We start from the raw sequence: 25,583 nt of genomic DNA, 5'->3' as shown, positions 1-25,583 counted from the left end.
AATAATACAATGATGTCGAGAGATTTTAAAAATGTTAGTTCATTTGTAAGTTTATATTATTTATTTATCTGGCCGTCACACATTAAGCCATCTCTTCACTTTTACTTCCCAAAAACAGTTTCCAATGACAAACTCCAGATATGTATTTTCTATAAACATTTAACCCTTGCAGCAGTTTGTGGGTGAGATTCAGGTTAAACCCTGCATCAGTCATCATGACACAAACACATTCACACGTAACACTTAAGCCTGAGGGCAGTTTAAGTGGCCGGTTTACCTAACATGCAGAGTTAGACGGTGAGAGGAAACCAGAGTGTGCAGAGAGAACCCACACACTCACCGGGGAACACGTAAACACTGCAGAGAACCGCCTGGATGTGATTCAGTCCCAGGATTTTTTTTACCACATCATAACTGCTTCACTGTAGAGCGTCTAAAATAACCGGGTGTTCGGCTTCATGAATAACAAACACATACCCTGTTGGCATTTTTGCTGGATTAATCAGATTCAGCCAAACTGTTGGTATTCTAAAGATTACCCAGGACTATTTATCTTTGTGAAGGTCTTAAGCAAACATTTAGCTCAGGACTCGGTAAATGTGCCCAGAATCACCCCATATTTCAATTCCGTCCATCATCTTGCTTGAAAGCAAACTTGACATTTTATCCACCTAATTCAAAGGTATAATTTTCCTCATTCGTTCAAGCTTTCAGTCCTGTCATCTTCCCTCTTTCAGCAGCTTTTTTATCCTCTCTGTAAATGTTACCCTGCCTTTGTCTTTGCTCTTTCCCTCCACCCTCTTGATCTCTTCCAACGAGGCCTTGACATAATGAGGCCAAACTAGCAAAAGTGTGAGACCTTTATCTGTGTCTTTGTCCCTCTCCCTCACGGTCCCTTCAGTTTTTTTATGGTTCCATTTGTTCTCTGGATTTATTTGGATTTATTGTGTTCAGTGACAGCAGACGAAGGAAACGCAGGAAGGCCAAATCAGCTTTCCAAAAGGTTTCTTTAAGCTCCTCTTGAAGACGTCAGCTCTGGCCCTTATCCGTGTTATTCTCTGAGCAACGCAGCCACGTGTCACCGCGTTCATTCTTTCGCCCAACGTGCAATGCAACCTGTCACCGCTTCTTTGCTCTCCTCAGTGATTTCTATCTTATGTTGCTTCTCGTCTCGCCCTCGCTTGTTTTGCTTCCCATAATATTGCTGTCACTTTTTTAAGCCTCTGCCTGTTCCACTGGAGTTTCAGACGGTTTTCTTCACATCTTCTATTCTGTTTTAAAATTTTCTCCTGCATTGTGTTTTATTCTGAAAGTTTGACTTAAAGTCTGCCTACATCAGCTTTGCAGGATCAGTTTGTGTGAAATATTTGTTTTGCCTTTTTTGTGTTTTATTAGTTCTGAATAAAGTCGGCTGGTTATTTTCTGTTGATTGAAATCAAGTACTTAAAGCTCATATGGATTAAAGTTGGCCGCCAGTATTATGTTAAAAAACACAAAGTATTTCTTGTTCTCAGTCTGATGTGATGACTGTTGCAGCTATTTTAACTCAGTCTCAAGCATATAATGGAGGTAATTTTGGAGCGACGCCGGGTTGACGCTCAGGCAGCTGTGAGCAAAACATTCAACAAAACTCAAGTTCTTATCAATCCAGTCGTTACACAACAGCTTTACAGAAACTTTTTGATTATCTTTAAATAAAACCTTTAGTCCCTGAGATGATTGCTATACAGGAAATTAATGCATATTAAATTACTCTGGTCAACATGATGTTTAATAAAATAATTGATTAAGTTATCTATTAAGTGTAACTTACTGCTGGTTGGAAAAAAACGACTTCATTTTCTAGACAAACTTCAGACACGTTCTTTCATTCCAACTATGAAAATAGCCCAGTCCTTTGATAGTATTTATATTAAAATGAAAGTGTTACTATTAATTTCACTGACATAAAGCAAATAAAGCCGTCTGTGAAAAGGTGAGTAAACCCTATGATTTGGCAGCTTGTTGAACATTAAAAATGTTAAGTTTTGGTATGAATTTTTACCTATTATTCTTTTCAGCAAAGCTTTAGTTCTTTGAGTTTGCAAACATTTCATTAAGTTTGAGCGTTGGGCTTTGACTGCGCTGTTGCCAAACCTTCTTTTCTTTTTCTGCTCTTCTGATGCAGATTTGCTGCCTGGATCGTCGTTCGGTTTGTGACCCAGATTGGAAAAAAGTTTCAGCTGTCCGACAGGCGGCCTCACGTTTGTCTCTGAAATACTAATGGAACAAAAAGAAGTTGATGGACAACAGATGCTCTGGTCAGGTAGTTTCAAAAGGAAACTACACACCAGGCTGTTGGTGTTCGTGCCCATATGTTGTGTTTGGTTTTATATAAACATGATGAAAGATAATATTTCTTCTTGGACCTTATGGTGCCAAAAGACAGAGTTAGATCTCCTGGGCTGCATCTGAACGTACAGCAAGAAGTCTGGAACAATCTGCTGTATTCTTTTAAGAGAGCAGAGCGTTTCACCATTATTTTTCATTTTAATAACTGAAGATTGTTTTGGATCTGTTTTTGTGTCACCAATTAATTGGTTAGTTATGGAAGCAGTTACATCACCTTTTTAAAAATATTTCAGTTTGGGTTTGAACAAATCAAAGCTTCGTCAGGATTCTGCAGCCTTTAATAAAAAACGTGACCTGTTGCGATGTCAGACGGCGCTGCCCTGTTTCTGACCTCCATCTTACTGGTTCAGTTTCACATCAAAGACTCTCACTCATGTTTTCTCATCTAACATCAATCCTTACATTCAATTTTGCTTCCTTCACATTCCCTCATACTCTCCTCTTGATCTTCCACGCTCTCCTCACCTATCAAATTTATTACCTATTCACAGACGGTGGAAAAATGTAAAGCTGCATCCCTGCTACATTAGATGTATTTTATGGGTTTTCTTGTATCAAAAAGTTTTATAAAGAAACATTACTATATGTTGATACTGCTGTAGTTTAAACGACTTCATTACTTTCATACCTTATTTTTGCCTTCAATGCCTGCACTTGTCTTTTTAAACGCCGTGTTTCCTCTTTGGTCCTTCTGCTTCACTGTTGGCCCATTTCTGTCTCTATCTTTCACTCCATCTGAACACTTGTGCTTTTTCCTGTCTCCATCTCTTCCTGAGTCTCTAACTCCAAGTTGTCTTCCTTTCCTCCCCCCTCAGCCCCTTCTTCTCTCTCTAGCGTTTCTCCTTCTGCTGGAGGTATAAATAGGGCACATAATAAAGCACTAATTAATCTCTGGTGACAAAATCAAAGAAAACACATCTGCAATGCTGAGAGGAGTGTTGAAGGAAGAGAAAAGGGCAGGAAAGGGAAAGCATGAGGAATAAGGAAAATAAGATTCAGATAAGAGCAAAATGAAAGAGTTAGATCAGATAAGAACCAGTGAAACAAACTTGGGTGGGAAAGTTTTCGAGGCTTATGATTTTTTTTGAGTTTTAAAAATAATTTAAAATTTACTTAAAACTTCCTCAAACGGCAAGTTATTTTTATCAATTTGGGTTTGATGTAAATTGTAAAGATTAGTTTTTGATCTAAGTCTGAATTTAACACTTCAAAGTGATACTGACTGAAATGTAATCATTAATACATTTTAGTTAAAGATATAAACTTTGTTGGCTTCCTGACTGAGCTGCTGGAAATACATAATGGATATCAGCTTTGTTTTAAAGTAGGGCCTATTAAAATGGAAGACATCAATAAACTGAGTAAAAATTGTTAATCTGAATATAAACAATAGATGATGCCTTGAGTAGTTTGCTAAAAGATTGATAATGTTGCTTTAATCAGAAATACAAGCTAAAAGTGTCAAAAACATTATTTTTGGGTAAATTGAGAATTTTATCTAATTTTCGGGCTCTTAGGAAAATCTGGTAAAAATGACCTACAGCAGTGTTTCAGACAAACTGCTTATGCACCTAACTTTCCCCAAACTCAAAGTAACTTTCAATTAATCTCAGTGGCAAAAAAGTTAGCTGCCTTAGCGTTAGCTGCAGGCGAACGAAGTGACGCCTCAGAGGACTTGACTCACTTTTATTTTCTTCTCTGGAACTAAAAGTTAAAAAAAAATCCATATGCTTTGCCATCTTGTTCCCCTCCCATCCTCAATTTCTCATCCTTGACACATAAGAGCACAGGTGGCAGTGTTCAAATGTTCAAAGTAAAAAACATGAATTTGAATGCAAATTAGAATTTCACACCAACTTGCAGTAGAATAAGAATGTTGCAGTTGTGCTCTTGACTGGTCTTCAGAAAGAAACGCTGACTTCAGCAGAACAGAGATTGAGAAAAGAGTGAATATAAATGTGTAGCAGATGATGAACAAGAGATCTCAAGGAACTCAAGACAAAAACTGTTATCGATTATTACAACCATGCAGTTTAAATTTAGAAGGATGAGTGTATCTTCTCACACCTCTAAACTGAATTTTCCTGTAAAAACTAAAGTAGTGAGGTTTAAGGTTTTTTCTAAGAGCTGTGTGGGAAGCCCTTCATATAACCAGCTTCCTGTGGGAATTCAAGTCAGTAAACCTTGAAAAAAAGTTGGAGTTGTAACTAATATAAAGGCTCACAAAGATATGAGATCATTTTATTTTGTTTGTTTTGTTTCTGCCGTATCAGATTGCTGCACAGTTGAATCCTTCAAACGTTGCTGAAAATATCAGGTAGAAAAAAAAGAAAAGTTCCACAACTGGGTGTTCAGATGATCTTCACATGTTCCACTTTTTCCATCAACACACAATAACGTCCAGTAATTCATTAAACATCGACACCAGGAGCTGCTGAGCAAAATTGAAGCAGAATTTCAGCACCAAGGACGGCAACTCCTGTCCAGACAGAAAACCAAGAATCCATCCATTTTCTAAATGCTTAAACTTTGGGGCGTTACAGGCTGGGTGAATACTGGACAGGTCCAGAGCAACAACAGATAAAAATATTCACAGTGACTGTGGCCCTTTACTCTTTGCAGGGATTATAACGTGAGCAAACAGAGAGCAGCAGCATCGCTGCAGAGGCTCAACGCAAACAGGAGGAAATCATTTTTCAAAGTCACTATTTGTCAGTTATTCCTGGGAGTTCAGGCTGGAACAGATTTAATGTGATTCCACCTGCAGCTTGTGGAAAATTATTAATCTGCAGTGGGTCTCTGTTGTTTAAAATAAATCACCCAGGGCATGCAGCGCAGCGTCGCATGTGAAACCAGCTTCTAAAAGCTAACCACAGAGTCTGGATTTTTATTTTTGAAAAGAGAGGAACCGTTTCTTTCTGGGAACTCGTGGAGAAACCAACCAGATTCATCATCATTCCTGTGCTGGGAAGAAACATTCTTAACTAATATATTTCCACTACTGCATTTTTATTGCATGCTCAGCTTTATGGAGGAAAATTGATTAAGCTTTTAAATTAGAATTTTTTTTTTTTTCAATTTGCAAATTAAAGACCAAGATCAAACTACATTTGCTAACCAACAGAACAAAGTATTCTAGTGCATTTGGACATATTTTATTCAAAGTTTGGTTAACCTCTATTTTGGTTAACCATATGTGTTATAAGTAGTTGATCAGTGTTACTATGCAAAGCTGTTAGTTTGTATAAATAACTTTCACGATTTTACTTCTGATCTTTTGCAGGGATCGGAAAATGAATTTTGATTTTTTTTTTTGAGTCACTGGCCCCCTGCAGCACATCGCAGCTCCTCCATAATATCCCATTAAAGCTAATGACTCCATAATTCCACACTGCGGTTTTATCAACGCTCTAGCCGCAATAAACTTCCAGATCCAGTTATTGTGGAAGCACCGTTTGTCCCTGTGTGATCCGTGACCCACTAAAATCCGCTTCAGCAGTCAGAAGTAACGCAATGCTCTGGTTTCCAGTGAGAGCCATCAAGGCTTTGATGCGATGGAAGTGTGACAGAGAAATCTCTGCTGTATTATTAACAGCAGGAAGATGTGACAGTGATTCATCCTCCGCACTGCGCTGCAACAGGGGCAACTTTAACTCACGTTTCCGCAGGGACAGTCAGACTCTTGCAGCCTGCAGCCCGGGGTGGGCGGCGGGGCTCCCTGACAGGCCGATAGGCGGCGTTTTGTACCCATTTGCTGCCCTTTCCAGCGCGTCTGCGGGCTTCACTTCAAAGCAACACATCTCCAAACTCATAAATAAATCAGCCAGAGTGGGAAAAGCGCGCTGCGCGTCTCTCTCCAACAAAAACACAGACTTGCGACTGGCGCAGGGTCGCATACGAGTTTCATCCAGCTAGAACCGGATCATTTCACCAAAGCATCAACTAGAATGAGTCAGGCTTAACTTAACAGGTGCGACAGAAATCCCTAAAATGAACCAACAACAGGTGCAACGTGAAACTTCACCTTATGAAAGAATAGCTGTGGATTTCTCTGTTAATGAAATCAACAGTGGATCAGTTGTCTGTTATCAGCGCCTCTGTAATAACAGTTCAGCATTTAAGGTTAAAATATATATTTTAAAATAGAAACATTTCTAAAGCGAATACTTTATACAAAGTTCTTCACAGAAGATAGAAAAAAGTGTCTTAAAATGAAGAGAAGCGTGAAATAAAACAAGCCTAAAACCGCGCAGTAATCAGAACCGCTGCTGCAGGAATCAGAAGCTGTTCACCGGGAAACAGAAAATCTACATAACCTGAAATCCCAAAGAAACCGTCAGAGAAAAGCAACAAGAAGAAAAGAGTCCGAACAAGTCAAATAAAACAACAACTGGCTGCGAACTTCAGCTTACAGAAAATCAGCTGACTAATGAGAAATGAACGACCTTCCTGTTTTCTCCTCACCTTTTTGCTGAAGCCTCTTCTTTAATATAGCCTGAAGGAAAAGCATTATTTCCCTCCACACTAAGTCCGGGCTTGATGAGTAAATCTCTCCTAGTGGAAGAGCAGAGGAGGAAGAGGAGGAAGAACTTCTGTTTCTCCCGCTTTCCCTCCCGATCCGTTTCCTCCCTGCTCTCTCTCTCAAAGGGAAGAACCCCCCCTGTTGACACCAGCTGAACTGTGGCGTGTGTGTGTGTTTCCCCTCTCGTGTGTGTGTGTGTGTGTTTCCCCTCTCAGATGAAAACGGGAGTAAACGCTGTGACTGTAATTGACTGTAATCAGCCTTTCACTCAGTCAGCTGCTTCCAGCCTGGTTCCGTTCTGTCGGGCTGATCCATGTTTTCTAATGGTCTCCTCCTCGTTTTCTTTGTGTGATAATTTAATTAGAACTCACTCTCTCTCTCTCTCTCTCTCTCTGTCTCGCTCTCTCTATCAAAAAATTGAAAGTTGTAGCTTAAAGCCTTGGGGACTTTTATTGCCCTAGTTTTCCCTTTTTTTCGGTCTTTGTGTCGATCAGTTGTGTATTATGTTGCAAGTCTGCCTCCATGTTTGTGTGTGAAGTAAAAACTGAGCTCAATGATACTCATGCGATTTTACTTTAAGGTGTTTGGTGAACAGTTCACCTTTTTAAAGCTGAACTTCAGAACCATGGACAGAGACTGCGAGTTCATCACAGGACTGACAGATTTATTCATTATTTCTTAAATTCATAGGCTGAAAACGGACTGAAACCTAATTATCCCATCATGCAATGGGCGTTAAGGAATAGGCTTGAAGTTCTACTGCAGGATTAATTCGTAGGGGATCAACTGGATTCAAAGACTCAACGACCAGCAGCTCAGTCCAGCTCTGGTTGGAACTTAAAGATATTAGAGCTTCTTCCAACCAGAGCTGGTCACTTCATTAACAAACAAACACGTGGAACACAGATTTTACATTTAAATGATAAAACACAGAAAAAAAATTATTCAGCAATAATACATGAATCACTGAAACGTAAATCAAACACAATTCTTCACTGTGTAAAACGAGAATCAATATCTTTTAGTGTGGAACATGAATGAAGTGATGCATAACAAGCAATTAAAATTAAACTCAAATATCTGCAAGACACAGATATACATCTTTTGTTTTGAAGGAGGTTCATCACAGACTGTCTGCCATTTAATCTTACACAATTTGCTGAATACAATCTTTTAGATGTTATTAAATCAGCGTTCAAATACCAATATTGTACAAACACAGTAGAGAATTTCATTGTAATAATTTCTTTCCCTGAAAGGATACGATGCAAAGATCTTTTATCAGGTTATATTACCGTACAGACACACTGCTCACATGTGGAAAGGTTTTCCAAAATGTTAACAGTTTAGCTGACTTTACAGTTAAACGATGTTAAATGATTCTTCCAAGACGCTTCACATCTGAAACGGGTTTAGCACCAACCAGAGTGACGGAAACTTTCTCCTGATTCTGGTCAAAGAAAGCTGAGATGGTGCAACTTAAAGATCCTGAAAAACTCCAGAATTTTCTCTGAAATTTGTGGAATTTACCTTGACAAAAACATAAGTGTTTTATCATGTAAACTCTGTGTTTTTAAAGGAATGGCTGGATCTTGAATGCACCGTGCGTTGGTCATATAAGCTCCAGGACAAATTGAAATTTTAAAGTAAGAAACCAGGATTCTCCTGCTGTTTGACTAACATGCTGTATGAGAAACGGTCTAACAGGTTTACATAATTATCCTACTGATCTATTCTTTTAATTGGAAGTCTTTCTTTTTTGTTCAGACAATTATTTCCCAGTTAGCGCTCTGGCTATGGTTTCTCTGAAGCGTGGAGAAAACTTTAATAATTAGGGCAGATCTTCTCTGTTACAGAGAAGGGACTCCAGCTTTCCTCTGCTTAAAACAGAAACCAGAGTCAAAAGTTTGTTTTTGGTTGAATTAAACTACATATTGAGCTGAAGCTGTGGATTAACATGATGGTCTCTTAAAGGTTTGATGTAAGCAGAAAAGTCTTTAAAGTGGACCGTGACAGATATGCATTAAGGATGTTTCATGTCCCTTTCTGGCCGATTTTTAATTTAGGTTCTTCATTCCGGTTCTCTCTCTATCGCTTTGATCTCAGACAGTTTTAAAATAGATATTCTGTTAAATCGTACTGCAAAGGGATTTCTACCTCACATTCTGATCTTTATTGTTCATCTTCTTATTAGATGTTCAGGTGTGAATCAACTGTCATCTCATTCATTTATTAATGTTGATTTACCAGTTTTTTTGTTTTATAATGACACATCATCAAAACTAAACCGGATTTCTCTGTGACAAAATTACAGGTACATCTCATTAAAATCTGGAAATTATTGTGTGTTGGCAAAAGTTTTAGAGTTTTGTAAATTTGTAGAACAGAATATAAATCCAAGAAGCCATACAGTTCATATCGTCTGTAGTCTCGTATTTTGGCAAATATGAATGTTTTGTATGTTCAGAAACATTTTGCATTTTGTGTTTCTATGAGGAGCCTCATTTTGTCAAATTTTATGTATTTTTTTATCTTACAAAAGCAGGCATTATCACTTTTATGTGACATTTTAATTGAATAAAACCAGAACCAAACTCCATAACAAACTATGTCCTCAGTGCAGCTTGCAGGTAATCATGTTTTTCCAAATAGTGTCAGAATAGAAAAACATAAGAATGACAATGAAAAATGTTTTATTGTTTTCTTAATTCGCAGTCTGAAATTCTGTCATGTGGCATTTAGCCAGAGGAAACTCACACATGCAAACTATGTGCAGAAATATCCCAGGCCAGGATTTGAACCAACAACCTGCTTTAACTGAGTCAAGAAACGGTGCCACCAACTGTACCACTGTGCAACCCGAAAGCAATGCTAGCAAATTAGCAATGCTATGTAACTGCAGAGGTAAAAACAAAAATAATCCTGTTTTTACTGATCTCCTTCCACATAGGCCTGTTATTTAAGTTCTGGAATGGAGTCACATTGTTTGAAAAGCGTTTACTAGTAATACTCCAAAACAAAATTTACAAGAAATTAGAAATCCTGGAATTTTAAAAGAAATCATTTGAAGCATCTGAGTGGAGAGTAAATATGAGTATCCACAGGAAAATTGGATCTGCTGAATGTTTGAAGTCCTAAAGTCACAGCGAGGCCTCAGTGATCTTCCTATAAAAGCTCAGGCTTACTGTTGACTCTGCTCTGTTCATGAACCATTTTGTTCAGAGCGTTTTCAGATGAAAACGCTCTGAACAGACGCCAATCCAAAAATATAAAATGTTTCAGGCTTCAAGGAGGAAACATATGAAACACTTTGGGAAATCTTTTGGAATTTTCTTCTGCTCTGATGTTTCTCCCCGTTGTGTTTACCTGAATGCTTTCAAAGCTCCTGCAGGATAATTATCAAATTAGCATAACAACCCTAAAGTTCAATCACTGTAAGTATAAAATTATTGTTTTTAAGCTCCTGTCTCACTGTTTCTTTTCCCACTGTGCTTGGCTTATCTACAAATATATTTTTGTGCCACTGGGCAGGAAGAAATGAAGCACATTTTCTGAAAAGGAAAAAGTTCAGACCCCTCTACTGATGTTGGTTTTTATGGGCCACATTTTATATAATTTATGTTTATAATGATAAAGGATGTAAAAGTCTTCAGGACTGGACTTTTGCAATTATTTCATTATGATTTTGTTTTCATGTTTAGTTCTTGCAAACTCTTAAATTGTCCCCAAGTGGTCAAATAAATATTCAGTAAATAATTAGAAGGTGGGCTGCATGGTGACACAGTTGGTTGTTTGCAGTAAGAATGCAGGCCTACCTGGATGAGCAGGTACAGACATTAGACAGGTGGAGAGATGATTCACGGTTTCTTTTCCTCTCGTGTTTTTCCTCCACTTCTTCGTTTTTTCATGTTTGCTTCTCTGTCAATGTTCACGTTGCAAATCTTTTATTAATTTTTTCCTGATTGTAATCATTTCCTTCCGTATCTGCGTCTTTCCCTAATCCATCCGTCTGTCCTCCCCCTCGCCTTTTCATCGTTCATCCATCCCTCACCTTCCTTCTCCTCTAATGAGCAAAGTGTCTGTTTCTGCTCCAGATATGTCATAAATCTCCCCTGACACAATCAAACATTCATCACAAACACACAGCAGGTTCTGCTTCCACTCCGCTCTGAGGTTTCTAAGGAAAGTTAGATGGTCTGATCACAACTAAAAAACGGTTTCTGTTTTCAGCCTGCTCCTTGAATGACTGGATAAACCTGTTAGAAATAACACGTCATGTCATGTTACCATGAAATGATTCTGTCAAGACAGGAATAGAAATCTCTAATTTGCTGAATGTTTTTTTAAGATCTCACATCTTGGCTTTTATTTTTAAAACTATGAAGAAGGGATGCTGAATTTGTTCAGCTGAAATAAATTCCAAGAAATATCTCATTTTCCTCTTCAATGGTCTAGTTTGATCTAATTTTGGAGACATTTTGCAAATATTCCTGTGTAAATTTACATTTAAGCCGCCAGTGCTCACACAATAAAATGAGCAGAAAAAAGCTAAGGCATTTTCTTTGTTTTTAATGTGGGAACCACAATGAATGAGTTTCAGTTTGAAACTATTTACAGAAAATAACCTACAAATGTGGACTTGGAGAAGGCGTTCGACTGTGTCCCTCGGGGAGCCCTGTGGGGGGTTCTCCGGGAGTATGGGGTACCGGGCCCTTTGATACGGGCTGTCAGGTCCCTGTATGACCGGTGTCAGAGTCTGGTCCGCATTGCCGGCAGTAAGTCGGGCTCGTTTCCGGTGAGAGTTGGACTCCGCCAGGGCTGCCCTTTGTCACCGATTCTGTTCATCACTTTTATGGACAGAATTTCTAGGCGCAGCCAAGGTGTTGAGGGGATCCGATTTGGTGGCCTTAGGATCTCATCTCTGCTTTTCGCAGACGATGTGGTCCTTTTGGCTTCATCAGATCGTGATCTGCAGCTCTCGCTGGAGCGGTTCGCAGCCGAGTGTGAAGCGGCCGGGATGGGGATCAGTGCCTCCAAATCCGAGGCCATGGTCTTGAGCCGGAAAAGGGTAGAGTGCCTTCTCCGGGTCAGGGGGGGTGTCCTGCCCCAAGTGGAGGAGTTTAAGTATCTCGGGATCTTGTTCACGAATGGGGGAAGAAGGGAGCGGGAGATCGACAGGCGGATTGGCGCAGCGTCTGCTGTCAAGCGGGCGCTGTACCGGTCCGTCGTGGTGAAGAGAGAGCTGAGCCAAAAAGCAAAGCTCTCGATTTACATGTTCCCACCCTCATCTATGGTCATGAGCTTTGGGTCATGACCGAAAGAACGAGATCGCGGATACAAGCGGCCGAAATGGGTTTTCTCCGTAGGGTGGCTGGGCTCTCCCTTAGAGATAGGGTGAGAAGCTCAGTCATCCGGGAGGGACTCAGAGTAGAGCCGCTGCTCCTTCACATCGAGAGGAGCCAGTTGAGGTGGCTTGGGCATCTGGTCAGGATGCCTCCTGGACGCCTCCCTGGTGAGGTGTCCCGGGCACGTCCCACCGGGAGGAGGCCCCGGGGAAGACCCAGGACACGCTGGAGGGACTATGTCTCTCGGCTGGCCTGGGAACGCCTCGGGATTCCCCCGGAGGAGCTGGAAGAAGTGGCTGGGGAGAGGGAAGTCTGGGCCTCCCTTCTGAAGCTGCTACCCCCGCGACCCGACCTCGGATAAGCGGAGGAAGATGGATGGATGGATGGATGGAACCTACAAATGTGGAGCCTGGAGGGCAGAGGTCAGGAGTGAGGCACACATTTCAACAAGGCGATTGTTTTATCTTTATTTTTCATCATCCCAAAACATTGTTACAGATAATTTTTTTTCCTTTCAAATTAATGTTTAGTCTGGTATTTTTTGTTGTATTTTTTAGTTATGTTGACATGCCTGTTGGTCACCACAAGGAGGAGCTGCAGCTCTCACATTCTCCCTTTCAAGCTCTGATGCTAATGCTAGATTGTGTGCTAAATGTTCACTTCCTGGCCTCCACTGACACGACTGTTCATTCTGAAAGAATTGTGAGCTGGAATCAGCTTTCTGTGGCCTGACAGACTCCCTGATGGGAGTCAGCGTCTCACCAACAATGACCTCTGACAAATATAATAAGCAGTTAGAAATGTACTTGTTAAACACTGCAGTGTGACTGCTGCTGCGATTTACATGTAATATACTGTAGCCCCTTATTAAAGAATTCAAGCCCATTTCACTTTTCCCTGACTGATGAATGATTTCATGTGGCATAGAAACACAAAGTGGTGTGTAATAGGGAAGGAAAATATGTGGTACGCACGGTTTTTATACAGGTAAAAATCTGAAAAGTGTGGTGTGCATTTATATTCAGCCTGTCTGTGCAATTCTCATTTTGTGCATCTCTTTGGTGAATGTCTCTGACAACTCAGTTCATCTGGAGACTGAAGGTGTTCAGTCAGTGAAGACGGTCAGGTTTCCTCCTCACAACGATTTGCAAGTTAGCAAATGAGAATTTGCTCTCATCCAACTTTAACACCTTTTACTAGGTTTTTCTGTGTCTCCTTCAGGGTTTGTTGGAAACAACCAAGCTCTCATTATTTTCTTTAAACAATTCCTTTTTCCTGGTTACTTTTTCATTCATGTGAGTCTTAACATTTTTAAGATGAATTAATCTGGACTCCATGTTATATTTAAAGCTGAGAATATAATTACCTGAACTAAACCTGCATTTAATTCCTTTTATAACTAAGTGATCTTCATTATGATGTTTGCTCACTAATGCTCTCTAACAAACCTCTGATGCCTTCACACACCACTATGAAGGTAATACTGAGATTAAATGACTCTGATGGGATTTATTTAGTCCATTATTAAACTTCTGAGGGCGATTAGCTGCATTATGCCTAATGTATTGGATTAAGGGCTATCCATCAGAGTACAGAGGGCTGAATACTAGAGAAAATAACTATTTTTAAATTCTTATTTGAATATCATTTTCCTTCCACTTCATGGGGTATCTGCTGCCTTGTGTTGGTCTTTCTCTGATAATCCTAATTAATTATGTAGAAACTTGCAGTTGTAAATGTCAGAAAGAAAACCGATTTTTAAACCTTTACACTCCATTGTCCTCATATGCCCACCTGTCAGCGTTTCACAGCGGTCTCCCCCCTCCTCCTACTCTTCTCTTTCTTTCTACATGTCAGCTGAAATATTTAGAGCCCAGCCTTTGCTTTTCACTCACTGCTGGACTGATACCCCAGTCACATCTTTGTGACCTGATTCTGCTGCAGCAACAAGTCACACAGTCTGGCATCTTACAGCATATATGGTTTAACATTGGTTATGAATAAATTTGTCAATAGTGCCTCTAATGACTCTATACATTGATCCTCTTTATGTGGAATGAAATCCCAAATAGCTTTGATTCTCACTGAATTTTATTTAAAGCTGCACAAGTTTTAAATAAAATATCAACATGGCATGAATGGAAAATCTTTCATCTACTTTATGACGCACAAAGTTGGTCTACATGTGTGGATTGGACAACACAAAAGAAGCAGCTAATTTTAACCAGAGTCACTGCTTTCTGCTTTTACATCTCCAGCAACAGAGAACTCTGCTTCTACTGGATGCCTGGATGGAAATTACCTCTTCAGACGTCCACTGAAAATTCACAGACTGCTGAATCTTTACATAACGTCTTCCTCACAATCAACACCCTCAGCTGGAGCTGGGAAACGCAGCCTGCCAACACTGATCAGTCACAATTCCTCCAGACATTATTTTTCATCTTCATCGAGTCTGCAGCCCAGGATGCATAATTGCATTTCGGAAGTACCCACAGCTAGAATTTGTATTTCTTCTAATCACTGCTGGATCTCTGCCTATGGGATGAGTTGCTGGCTCAGCTCAGCAGTGAGACTCTAATCTCTGAGTGATAAGGAAGGATTAGAAAGCAGTTCATAGTCTCAGCAGTAGTATGTTAGGTCACGGATTTGAGTTTGTTTTCTTTGTAATGCTACTTTTGGATTCAAGCTGCAAATCCAGTTGCATCGTCCCTGACAGCCTCAAGCTTTAACATTTTTTTTTCCTCTCAAGCAACTGAACATAATTAATAATGATTTATCTGAAAGATTTAAAATTATGGGACAAAACATGAAGTCTGACTGACCCCTTGTCAGTTTTGGAAAATCATTTATCAAGCTTCAGGATCCCTTTAGAGTGGATTATACCATTTCTAATCCCCGTTTGCTTCCCATTGAATTTGTGTTATCCATTAGCTGAACGTCTCTAATAATGTCACTTCAGGCTGATCCAAAGGAAGTGGAAAAAGAAAAGTTTAGTTATTTCACTTTCAGGTTTTCTTTACAGATTCTGAATTACAATATGGAAGAAATTCAAGGGCACAGGTTTTCTAAAAATGTCTTTATCGTTATTATGTCTTTACCAGCTGACACTGTAAACTGGCTAAGTCTTAGATTTCCTGAACTAGATCCCATCTAGATCAGTTGTTTGTTTTTTACCTTAAGAGTTGTGACATAATGCTAGCCTTAGCATTTTACCACCTCACCATGTGAATGAATCTGCTGCAAGTTCAGGATGAACACATACCAGGACAAACATAAGTGAAAAAAGTAAAAAAAGAATATAGATATTTAATTGATTATTTACACAAGGTCAGACCCATTTTCATTGGTGTGTTGTAGTCAAAAGAACTCTACACTATATTCAGCCATTCACCCATTCATGTACACATTATCTTGCTACTACATCCTGAGAAACTGTTGCCCCAACATCTGAGCCTATTAAGGGTAGTAATGAGTAATCTTGGGCTTCACTGCACGTTGTCACCTTGAGTAAAATCCACCACAGCCTAATTACAGAAGTTAAACCCTCGGCGCTGCCAACACTTAATCACATGTAACATTGAGCCCATTGTGCTCTTACTACACGCGAAAGCCTGCAAAGACCTCTGGAGACTTGATTCCTCCCATTGTGTCTTCATCTGCAGTGAAGGCACCCAGAGCAACTGCCGTGGAATCTGGACTCCACTAATTAGCGGCGCCATGTCTTAACGGGGGCCATTAACAGGTTGCTACAGCAACCAGGTGGAATTTCTCCTTCCCGTCCATGTTAGATTGAATACACATTGAGAATTTCATCTGGATTCTAGTTTTATTTTTTTATTTATTTTAAATTTGAACTATCTATTGCCACAAAATAATTCCCTGCTCATAACTTTCCCTTCAAACCCAAATAACTGTTTGTGTAACCTTAGAGGAGACTAACAGTTATGCCTCCTAAAGCTTTTCATTGATTGGAAGAGTCAGTTCTATATTATTCAGTACTTAAAGGGGGAGTGTTTTATATTTTTCAGGCATAAAGTGCCATTTTATACCTCAATCAAGTAACTAAGTTACCTTTAGTTATGAAAATGCTGCATTTCTTTAAAGATAACTTAAAATAAATGTGACTACACATCATAGCAGTATCTGACACCTTGAAATTGGCCTCTGTCTCTTTAAGAACCCTTCTAACAAGCCCCTCCAGCACATCTTCACATTGTGTCTCCATACCATCTCATGATGCTGTTTGCAGCTGTTCTTAGGAGGCAATTTTCACAATACTGCCCCCCTCCTCTCACCCATTTAAATCTGAAACAAACTAAGGTTTGTTCCATCATTTTTTTTCTCAATGTTTTTTAGGTTCTTTTCTGCTTCAGTGTTTTTAATCAGTCTGTAATTAACTCCCGGCGCACGAGGCTCTCTTAAATATGAATAATGTTTAATTGAATCTTTTGTTCCAATTATCCTGCATAGACACATTCTTGACTCAGTCACATTTCCTTCAATGATGAGAGACACAATTCTCATTACAACAGCCAGCATCCTGATGATGTAAATAATATATGATGTGAGTTTAAACTGCAGGGACATCATAAATAATACATGTTGCAAACTTCTCTGTATATGATTGTATTTGTCATGTTGGGTTTCAGTCAGTGAGCCTCAGCAGAATGTGGAGTCTTAGTGCTGTTTGAAAAGGCTAAGCTCTGCTGACATTGTGTGGGCTACGCTCTCCATTTGAAAACACAAAAGCTTTGTCGGGTCTTAAAGACGCGTTGGAAAACACACCCTCAGGCTCCCACTCAGTAAGAAATGACTAAATGACTTCATGGTTTTCCTGATGGCTTCTCACTTTCTTTATTCGTTATAATCTCCTGATTTTTCAGACGTAGCTCTTTAAGAGGCCTTAAATAGAAAGTGGCAAACTTTGTGTGGATTAACATCTGCATTCTGACAAAACAACTTCATTGTATTAGAGGGTTTTTTTTTTCAATCTCATCAGTTTCCCAAGCCCATCTGTGAAATGGGAATCTTTTATCCCACCAGCTGAAACACAGTATGCAGCTAAAGTTGATTCCTAGTACAACTTTAATACAGACTTTGTAAGTTTTGGATATCAAAAGGGACCATTTGCCATAAAATCAACATTTTTTGTCTTGTAGTAAGCTAATAAATCTTTTATGCAAACTAGTTGTCAGTCCAATGCTTCTAAGAACAATTGTAAATGGCATAATGGATGGGCATTGCTATGATAATCTGCTGAAGGTGGAGTTTCTCAAAGAGACAGAGGTTCATTTCAAGATGTCAATTTTCAAAGTTTTATAGAAGCTGAATCAACAGATTTACAGTAAAATGGCACCATGTGGCTGGAAAATACATATTACCATCCCTAACATTTTTGCAAGAAGAAGAAAAGTGGAGCAAAGTTGACAGAGCTGAGCTGAGCTGCAGCTTGTTGCATCTCATTGATGGACTGAACTAAGAATCAGAGTTTTACACTTACTGTTTGATATAGTTATTCAGTATTGCTGTGTTTTTAACTGAAAAACAACAAAAAATAAAAAACAAAAACAAAAAAAATAAACAGCAAAACAAAAGGACATGCCGAATCCTGTCTGCCCACGGGATCAGAGTAAGAGGTTTACTCTTACCACCGTCCCGTGGGCGCAGACGGGACTTGGCATGTCCTTTTGTTTTGCCTATAAGAGAAAAGAGTGTGGACCCAAATCAGAAACGTTTTAGTGTGGAGAGCTCTAGAGAAACACAGCCAATATAAACAGAATTATTAAACTACTTAAATTACATTTTTGGGCAGAAATATAATGCCTGGATCATTTTGTGAGTAGAAATGGATTTTGTGACATACACTGGACATAAAAACCATAAACTCAGTTAAAATAAGACATTTTGATCATTTTGTTGATTAATAATTTTTTTAAAAATAGCTTTTACATGTGTAATGCTTAACATGAGAAACATCAGGTCGACTTAACATGCTTTAGTTAGTTTAGAGGGGTAAATCTCAATGTTGCATGAAGGCCAGTTTTTTTACATGCCACTCAAGACTAGTGGTTAATCTGTACTCAGCAGCAGCTTTAAAGTGTAAATGGAAATATTTCCCCCCTCAATACCAAAGCCTCATTCCAAAGATTTTCCTTTCTGGTGTTATCTCCTTAAAATCCCTGAAGACGCAGTAGTGAAAGCTGATGACATGGCGTGAAAAGGCATTAAAGTTTGGTCAAAATCTCATCGTAGGCCTGAAAAATACCACAGTCTGTTCTGAAGAGCTGCGTGTGAAAACAGCTCCAGTGAGCATAACAACAGCTATTACGTTGAGTTTGGTTCCTCTGGTGAATTGCGGTGAAATTGAAATCTGCCCCCTCCTTTCTTTTGTGCTGACTGTAATATCAGAGGTTATGAAGGTGTCAGCAGTATTTAGTTTAAGCAGCTTCTCTTGGTCTCAGATGTGTTAATGTATGAGAGAAAAGCACAAGATGTATGATGGATGAGTGAACCGCTCCAGGCCAGTTTATTTGTTCTCGGTTGCTGAGACCAAACCTTGTCTGAATCAGTAAAGTCTCTCTGAGAAGCAAAACGAAACAGTGATGCTCTGATTTTAACTCCTATAAACTGCAAAAATAAAGAAAAAAGAAATAAAGTTTTGTTTCAGGACAAAATTAGAAATGAATGAATAGACTAAATGTTTTATTTAGACCTGATAAAGCCATTTAGAACGACCAGCGTTATAGTAATAATCTGGTCTAAATGTTTTGGTATTTGTCTTGTGGCTATGAACATTGGTACAATATGAGCAAGTAACCAGCAGTTCCCTCAGTAATGAGCAACTGTGAAAAACTAAATCAATATACAATTCTATTTACAATACCATAAAAAGCATCGTCTATATTCATTTGGTAAAACAGTAGAGCTTAATTTCCCCAAAGGCCTCTTGCAAAAATGTTATCCTGGATACCTGGTTGCTATGGCACCGAGGGCCTTAAAGAGACGTGACGTCAACCATCTGTACTTTAAGTTCAACACATTTGCCAGAAGTGACAATAAAGCTGCTTTATATTAGATTTGAATATCCATAATCAAATCTTGCTTCGACATGATCTCACATGACTATATAGAAACAGCCTCCACAGTTCTGGTAGGTAAAAAACCTTCAGAAGAAAATAAAGGCTTTCACAGCTGAAACATACTCTGATCAAATTAAACACACAACCTTGACATCAAGACATTTAGCTACAAAGATGTTAACTCTTAGATTACTCATCCAGTAACAGACTAACTGGTGGCAGACTAAACTGAATTTGTTGTGGATTATCTGAGGGGGAAAACACTATTTCAACAGATCAGATGGTAGAAAAAAACAGATGGGACAATAACAACAAGCCTGGAGGGAGGAATTTATGTCTTCTGCTAAAAACACAATTACAAATCAAACACAATAAAACCAGTAGATTTAATCCAGGATGTGATTCTGAAAGTTCTTAAAAAACACAGAATATCTGAATTTCTGAGATCTGCAGAGAGATTGTGATTGTTGGTTTTAGATCAACACAGCAAACTAAATGGAGTTAATTCAGTTCTTAATTTTAAAAGATTTCCAAATGGTTTTCAATGAATACTTTAATTCAGCTCAGAAAAAATTACAAGGAGGATGCAGTTGTATGGTTGAACCTCTTACTACCTTTCTGGGTTTGACATGGAAATTCAAAAATAAGAAAACATGAAACAGAAAAAGTGTGATCAAAAGAAAAAACAGGAATAATGTTTCTACACCTTTTTGAACTGGTTCCTCTGAGGGCCATGCTTCCAAGACCCAATGATAAATATTACTGTTTCTAAAGATAAAGCCAGTGGTGCATTTAACAGCACCCTGTCTTCATGGCAACATTACTTCATCATGGAGTCTTAAAAGTGGAGCACGCTCTGAAATCCCAGCACAGTGCAATGCAATCATATGCAAAGATGCAAAGATCAGTTGCAGCTTACTGAAATCCTCTGGAATCGAAGAGCAAGCCGAGGAAGAAGCCGAAGCTGGAGCTGCTTTATTAGACTCATAATTCTAATCCAACTGAGCATGGATGCAGAAAGCTCTCTGGGATCTCAGAAAAATGTCTGACTGCTGTGCTGCTTTAGGGTTGCAATATAAAGAACCAGCAGTGAAAAGGATCAATCCCATCAGATCCAACCAGGTCAAACAGACAACGGCTCACTGAACAAGAATGTTCTGACAAAAGTCCTTTTGTATCATTACTTTTCAAAAATAAAGATTAACTTCATCACTGAGTAATGCTGCATGTAAAGTACTAAAATTCATAGTCAAGATCTGATTTCCTCTCAACACAATTTTATTTTGATTAACTTTACGTTTCTCGTTGATGACACTTTGCCAAAATTGTATTAGGAAATAAGGAATGCAACCGAGTTAACCTTTTTTTATTTATTATTTGAGATATAAACTGTAATATGCTAATTTTACATTTTTATTATTTTTCATCTCTACATTTTACATCAATCTATGGCATTCATTGAGTTTTCTACAGATTACATTATGCATGTTACTGAATAACAATGTTAGCCCAGGAGAAACCAACCAGCCGAAGCGTTTTGTGGTATTTTGCAGCCATTACAAGCCAAATAACCAAAAGCCTGTCACTACACCTTGCATATCTGCTGAAAGAGGTTTTTTTTTTCCAACTTGCTCACCTGGAGATAGAAACCCACTCTCCTGCGTCTCATCTTTAGTTCTAAAGAGCCTTAAAGTCAATAAAGTTTGTACAGTTTAGCCAAAATCTTGCTTACTTTAGAAAGAGGTGTACATGTGTAAGATCTACATAGTGATGTTTACTGTTTTCTAGCTTTAATCTCTGCTCAATTATTTTTAAATTGCATGTTTAGTTAGCTGAGAAGGCATGGTCTGAAAGTGGAAGCAAACACAAGTGCCCTTGTGAATTTTCAATGCTTCTCGGCAGAAAAGTCTCCCTCTCTCCTGGTTTAACCTGTGAGCTGATGAATCCTGGGGGACGGTGGTGAACCAGAGCGTCTGTCTGGTTCAGCCTGCTGGAGTTGGAAACTGAAGCTTGTCGGTGTAAAGCCTCCTCTGCATTAAGCAGCTCAGTGTGGAGCTTCAGGGCCCTGCTGAGGGATGGAAGGCTTACTCTAATGGATGACAAACTCTGAGAAGTGGGTGATGTGCGCCACAGCTTGGAGTACACTTTGAGTCCTTATCAATAATGTCACACTGGTCATGACAGCCTTCATCTTTCTAAGTACACCAGAGAACAGTGCATCCTGAAATACGTCAAGTTACAGGTGGGGATATGAGACATGAAAATATACTTTCCAATGTTTTTCTAAAAGAGAATGTTGAAAACGGGCTGCACAGTGGCACAGTTGGTAGCACCGTTGCCTTGCAGCAAGGAGGTCCTGGGTTCAATTCCCAGTCTTGTTCTACGTTCTCCCTGTGCATGGTGGGTTCTCTCCGGGTACTCCAGCTTCCTCCCACAGTCCAAAAACATGACTGTTAGGTTAATTGGTCTCTCTAATTTCTCCCTAGGTGTGAGTGAGTGAGTGAATGTTTGTTTGTCCTGTCTGTCCCTATGACAGACTGGTGACCTATCCAGGTGACCCCGACCCGGTGACCCCGCCTCTTGCCCGTTGACAGCTGGTGAGGCACCACCACCTCTCCCCACTATGGACAGGGTGTACAGAAAATGGATGAATGAATGTTGAAAATCTGTTTTTATTTAACTGTTTGTATTTGTTTCCATCTCTGCTCACCAAGGTTTTACTTAAATTCAACATGTTTTCAGCTTTATTTTACAACCAGAGATCACCGTGATACTATTACTTTTGTCTGACCATATTTCCTGTCTTTAATAAATACATTGTAACCTTATCTTTTAGCAGACTTACTTTGCAGAATAGAACTTTTTTCTTCCACTGGATTAACTCATTAACTTAGTCTAATCTCCAGAAATGGTCAAATCTCCTCAAGTAGCTCATTTCACATGTTTTCATTGGAACTGATTCAGTCATTACAAGTGAGATTTAACTTGTGTGATTGTAAATTAAATGAAACTAAAGTCATGTAGCCCTTATAGTACACTGCTTTGTGTGTCTGCAGTTTTTTAAAGCAGCTTTAATGGGAGGATTTTTGTCCTCAGGTCATTTTGTCATCTGTTGTTTATGTCCGTTTAACTGAGGGGCCAATCTGTTGCCCCATTTGTTTACTCACACAGTGTCGCATAAAACCATTTATGTTTTATTAAAAACACACCAATTTAGTACTGCTTCACTACTAAGGAAGTCCACATTGTATAATTTGGTGGAAAATATCTTCCCTCGTAGTAGCAGAAATATTGTCCTATGCCAGAGAGCATCCACTAATGCCTGGTGAGAGGAGGAGCAAAAGGTGATTCCCACTGAGGTCAGAAAAGGAGTCGTTAATATCTATAATTATGACATGCAACTTCAACTTGTTTGAAATGATAGAGCTGCGTAAGAAATAAGGGAGAATATTACGTTTTTTTAAATAATAAACCAGATATTTTTCTGCTTTTTCTTAATATGTACATGGCAAAACTAAATATATAAAAAGAACTAAATGAGCACAAATTGTAAGTTACCTAGCAACTGTGCTTTGTGAAGGGCAAGAAGTGTGTAAGTCATTCTAATTCAGCAGAAAGATCACGTTTACAGCTTCTAAACAGAAAACACTCAGGAAGATCTCATTTTTGACCTTTTCATTGCGCCGGCCTTAAAATGGTTGATTAGGTCAGATCTCTAATCAATCTGCTGTCGTCTTTATTCAGACAGAGATTCAGACAGTGGTTTCTTCCAAGGAAAGTAAATTTGTTCTTTAAATACTGTTATTTTTTAGCAAGAAGTGTGAAGAGGACCACCACTTCTACTCAAGGTCAGATTAAAATTGAATCATGTTATTTCCTGATGGTTTAGTCAGAGTTGCAGCAAAGATAAATCTGTCAAACATGCTAAATAATTTGAGCTTATGGTTTTATGTCCCTGCAGAGCAGGTTTTACAAAGTGTGTATGGTGAATGATAAGTTCAGGGTCTGTGGTGGTTTGTGAAGGACAGAGATCAGCACCAAGGACAGATCCCTCACTTTTAAGATTCAGTCAGGTGAGAAGAAAATGTCTTTCCCAGCAAAGATGCTTGTTGTTGTTGTTGTTGTCATGTTTTAGGTGAAGTCTGAGCTGAACAAGTCAGACTGGCAGAAAATTATTAACAAACATCAACAACAAATCTCATAGTCATGCCTTTGTTATCACATATTAAAGTCTTTAGTCCAGAGTATTGAACCAATCTATTACCAACCAAAACTGCTCACATCTTAACAGAACCACTTTATATTTTAGATTTACAACAATTACTTATTTCTGCTTAAAAATACACGAAGAGCTCATTCATGTTTTTTTAAAAGACGTCTCTGAACAAAAACTCAACTGATGGTTAACACCCACCAGGACAGGAAGACGTTTCTGATGTTTTAGAAATCATCTGCGTCTACATAGAACCATTCTCAGAAATAAAAATGCATTTAAGTTGTGTTGTTACTTTGTGTTACTGAGGATGTTCAGATCCTGTTTGAAAGATTTATTTTTGATTTTTTTTCACATGTTTATATTATTTCTAGATGAGCACATTTTGCTTTATTCCAGGTTTTTATCAGATTCTTGGAAGTGTTTTTCTTAGTTAAATAGGTCACAAAGCGGAAGTAGTGCCTCACTGGGGTTAGAGCCAAAATCAGCAATGATGTAACAATTACACTGCCTGGTTCTGCCAAAAACAACCTCAGGGATGCCTACCTCTGACTGATTTGTCAGCAGGATCTCCAGTCTGTGAACTTTGTTGGTATTTCTGGTTCCCAGGCAGAAACTCTCCAGGGGAAATCAGTTCAAAACTACTCATTTCATTTCAGAGAGAAGAAAGTACACCAGAGCAGATGTTGCAGAATAATAGGAATTCACTGGAGATGTTTTAAATTATAGTTTAATGTCTCGTTGATCAAAGGAAAAGAGTTTCTGTGACAAAGAGTTTCCTGCTCTTTGTTTTACAAAGTTTAGGCATCGAAGTCAAAATGTTCTACATGTCCGGAGTCTGATTAGCCAAAACGCCTCCCCTCATGTTAGCCCACACTGCTTCATGGAAGAAGCTGCTCTCTGGGATTTATCACAGTTTTCCAAAGTGTTAAAGATGAACATCACTCAGGAAAGGTTTGCTGGACAAGCCTCCATTTCTATCAGCAACTTGTTTCAAATTCACACCAACTGTCCACATGTTAAAACAAATTTCATAAAAATTAGAAAACAAGAAAGGGCATTTCATATTACACATTTATCAAATGTTATTCTAGTTTAATGCAGTGGTCACTGATCTTGCATTTTACTCTTCTTTTTTGTTGAAACTGGGTCTCTAGAGTACAAATGTGCCATCAGTATCTTATTTGTAGCAGAAAGCAGTTTTCAATCTTTTTTAAACAGTCAAAATAACAGACTAAATATCATTAGTTTTATCTTAAGTAATTCTAACTTATTTCATGATGTAGCATGCGTTCCATGACTTTATACCACACGTCCATAATTATTTATACCTTTGTTCATTTTATACATTATGCAGGTTTTTTGTTTTAAGTTTTTGTGGCAATAAAGTCAACACCTGCTGCCATTCAAACTGTTTAGGCACATCTTAAAAAGGACCAAATGATGGGGTTAGAGCCGATGATGGGAGCCCCATCATTGTCTCATTGTCCTGAGAATATTTTAACTTAGCAATCAACTAATATAGAAAAAAAGCAACGTGTGAGCTGCTTTAGATGGATAAATCATCAGAGTGAGTCTTGCTTTCATCAGGAGTTACAGATTCTGTCAGGATGTCAGCACACATTTATCTGCAGTTCACTATTTATGGATCATTTTGTGATGCACATCATTCAGACTGATCCAACAAGACATCAGAGAATATGTGTGGTTTCAAAGAATGCAGTTGGAATTGTGGAACCAAAGAGCTGCTGCCTACATCTCCCAGAATTCACTTCAGTAATATCCAGATTTGGGTGAATTTTCTTCATAGTTCACTGAGTGTTGAGATCCACACTGAGGCTGTCCAAGCATTCAACTCTCAATCACAGTAACCTGTGGTAATTTTCAGTTACTTAAGTGCATTATATTCTGCTGACCAACTATTTCTCAGACCAGAAACAAAAGTTTTAACTGGTGTCTCTGTTTTCTCTACATTTGCTGCAGCTGATGTCTCACTTGTTTTCCATCCTGTCTCACATTTAGAGTCTATA

General features: G+C 38.8%; 1 protein-coding gene across 5 annotated transcripts in view; it reads right to left on the bottom strand.

Annotated features, from left to right (window-relative positions):
- grip2b (glutamate receptor interacting protein 2b) overlaps nt 1–25,583 on the bottom strand; it is a 190,596-nt gene that overhangs the window by 55,708 nt on the left and 109,305 nt on the right. The window contains exon 1 of one of the 5 annotated variants that reach the window (XM_028003663.1): nt 6,856–7,068. The exons of the other annotated variants lie outside the window; for them this stretch is intronic. Within the exon in view, the coding sequence (XP_027859464.1) occupies nt 6,856–6,901 (46 nt within the window). The 5' untranslated portion in view covers nt 6,902–7,068. Of the gene's footprint in view, nt 1–6,855; nt 7,069–25,583 lie in introns of those variants that run through there. 5 annotated transcript variants of the gene reach the window in all.

Source organism: Xiphophorus couchianus, chromosome 20 (assembly GCF_001444195.1).
Source record: "Xiphophorus couchianus chromosome 20, X_couchianus-1.0, whole genome shotgun sequence".
Lineage (NCBI taxonomy): Eukaryota > Metazoa > Chordata > Actinopteri > Cyprinodontiformes > Poeciliidae > Xiphophorus > Xiphophorus couchianus.
Note: the sequence above shows the minus strand (reverse complement) of the source record. Positions and strands in the feature narration are given on the sequence as shown.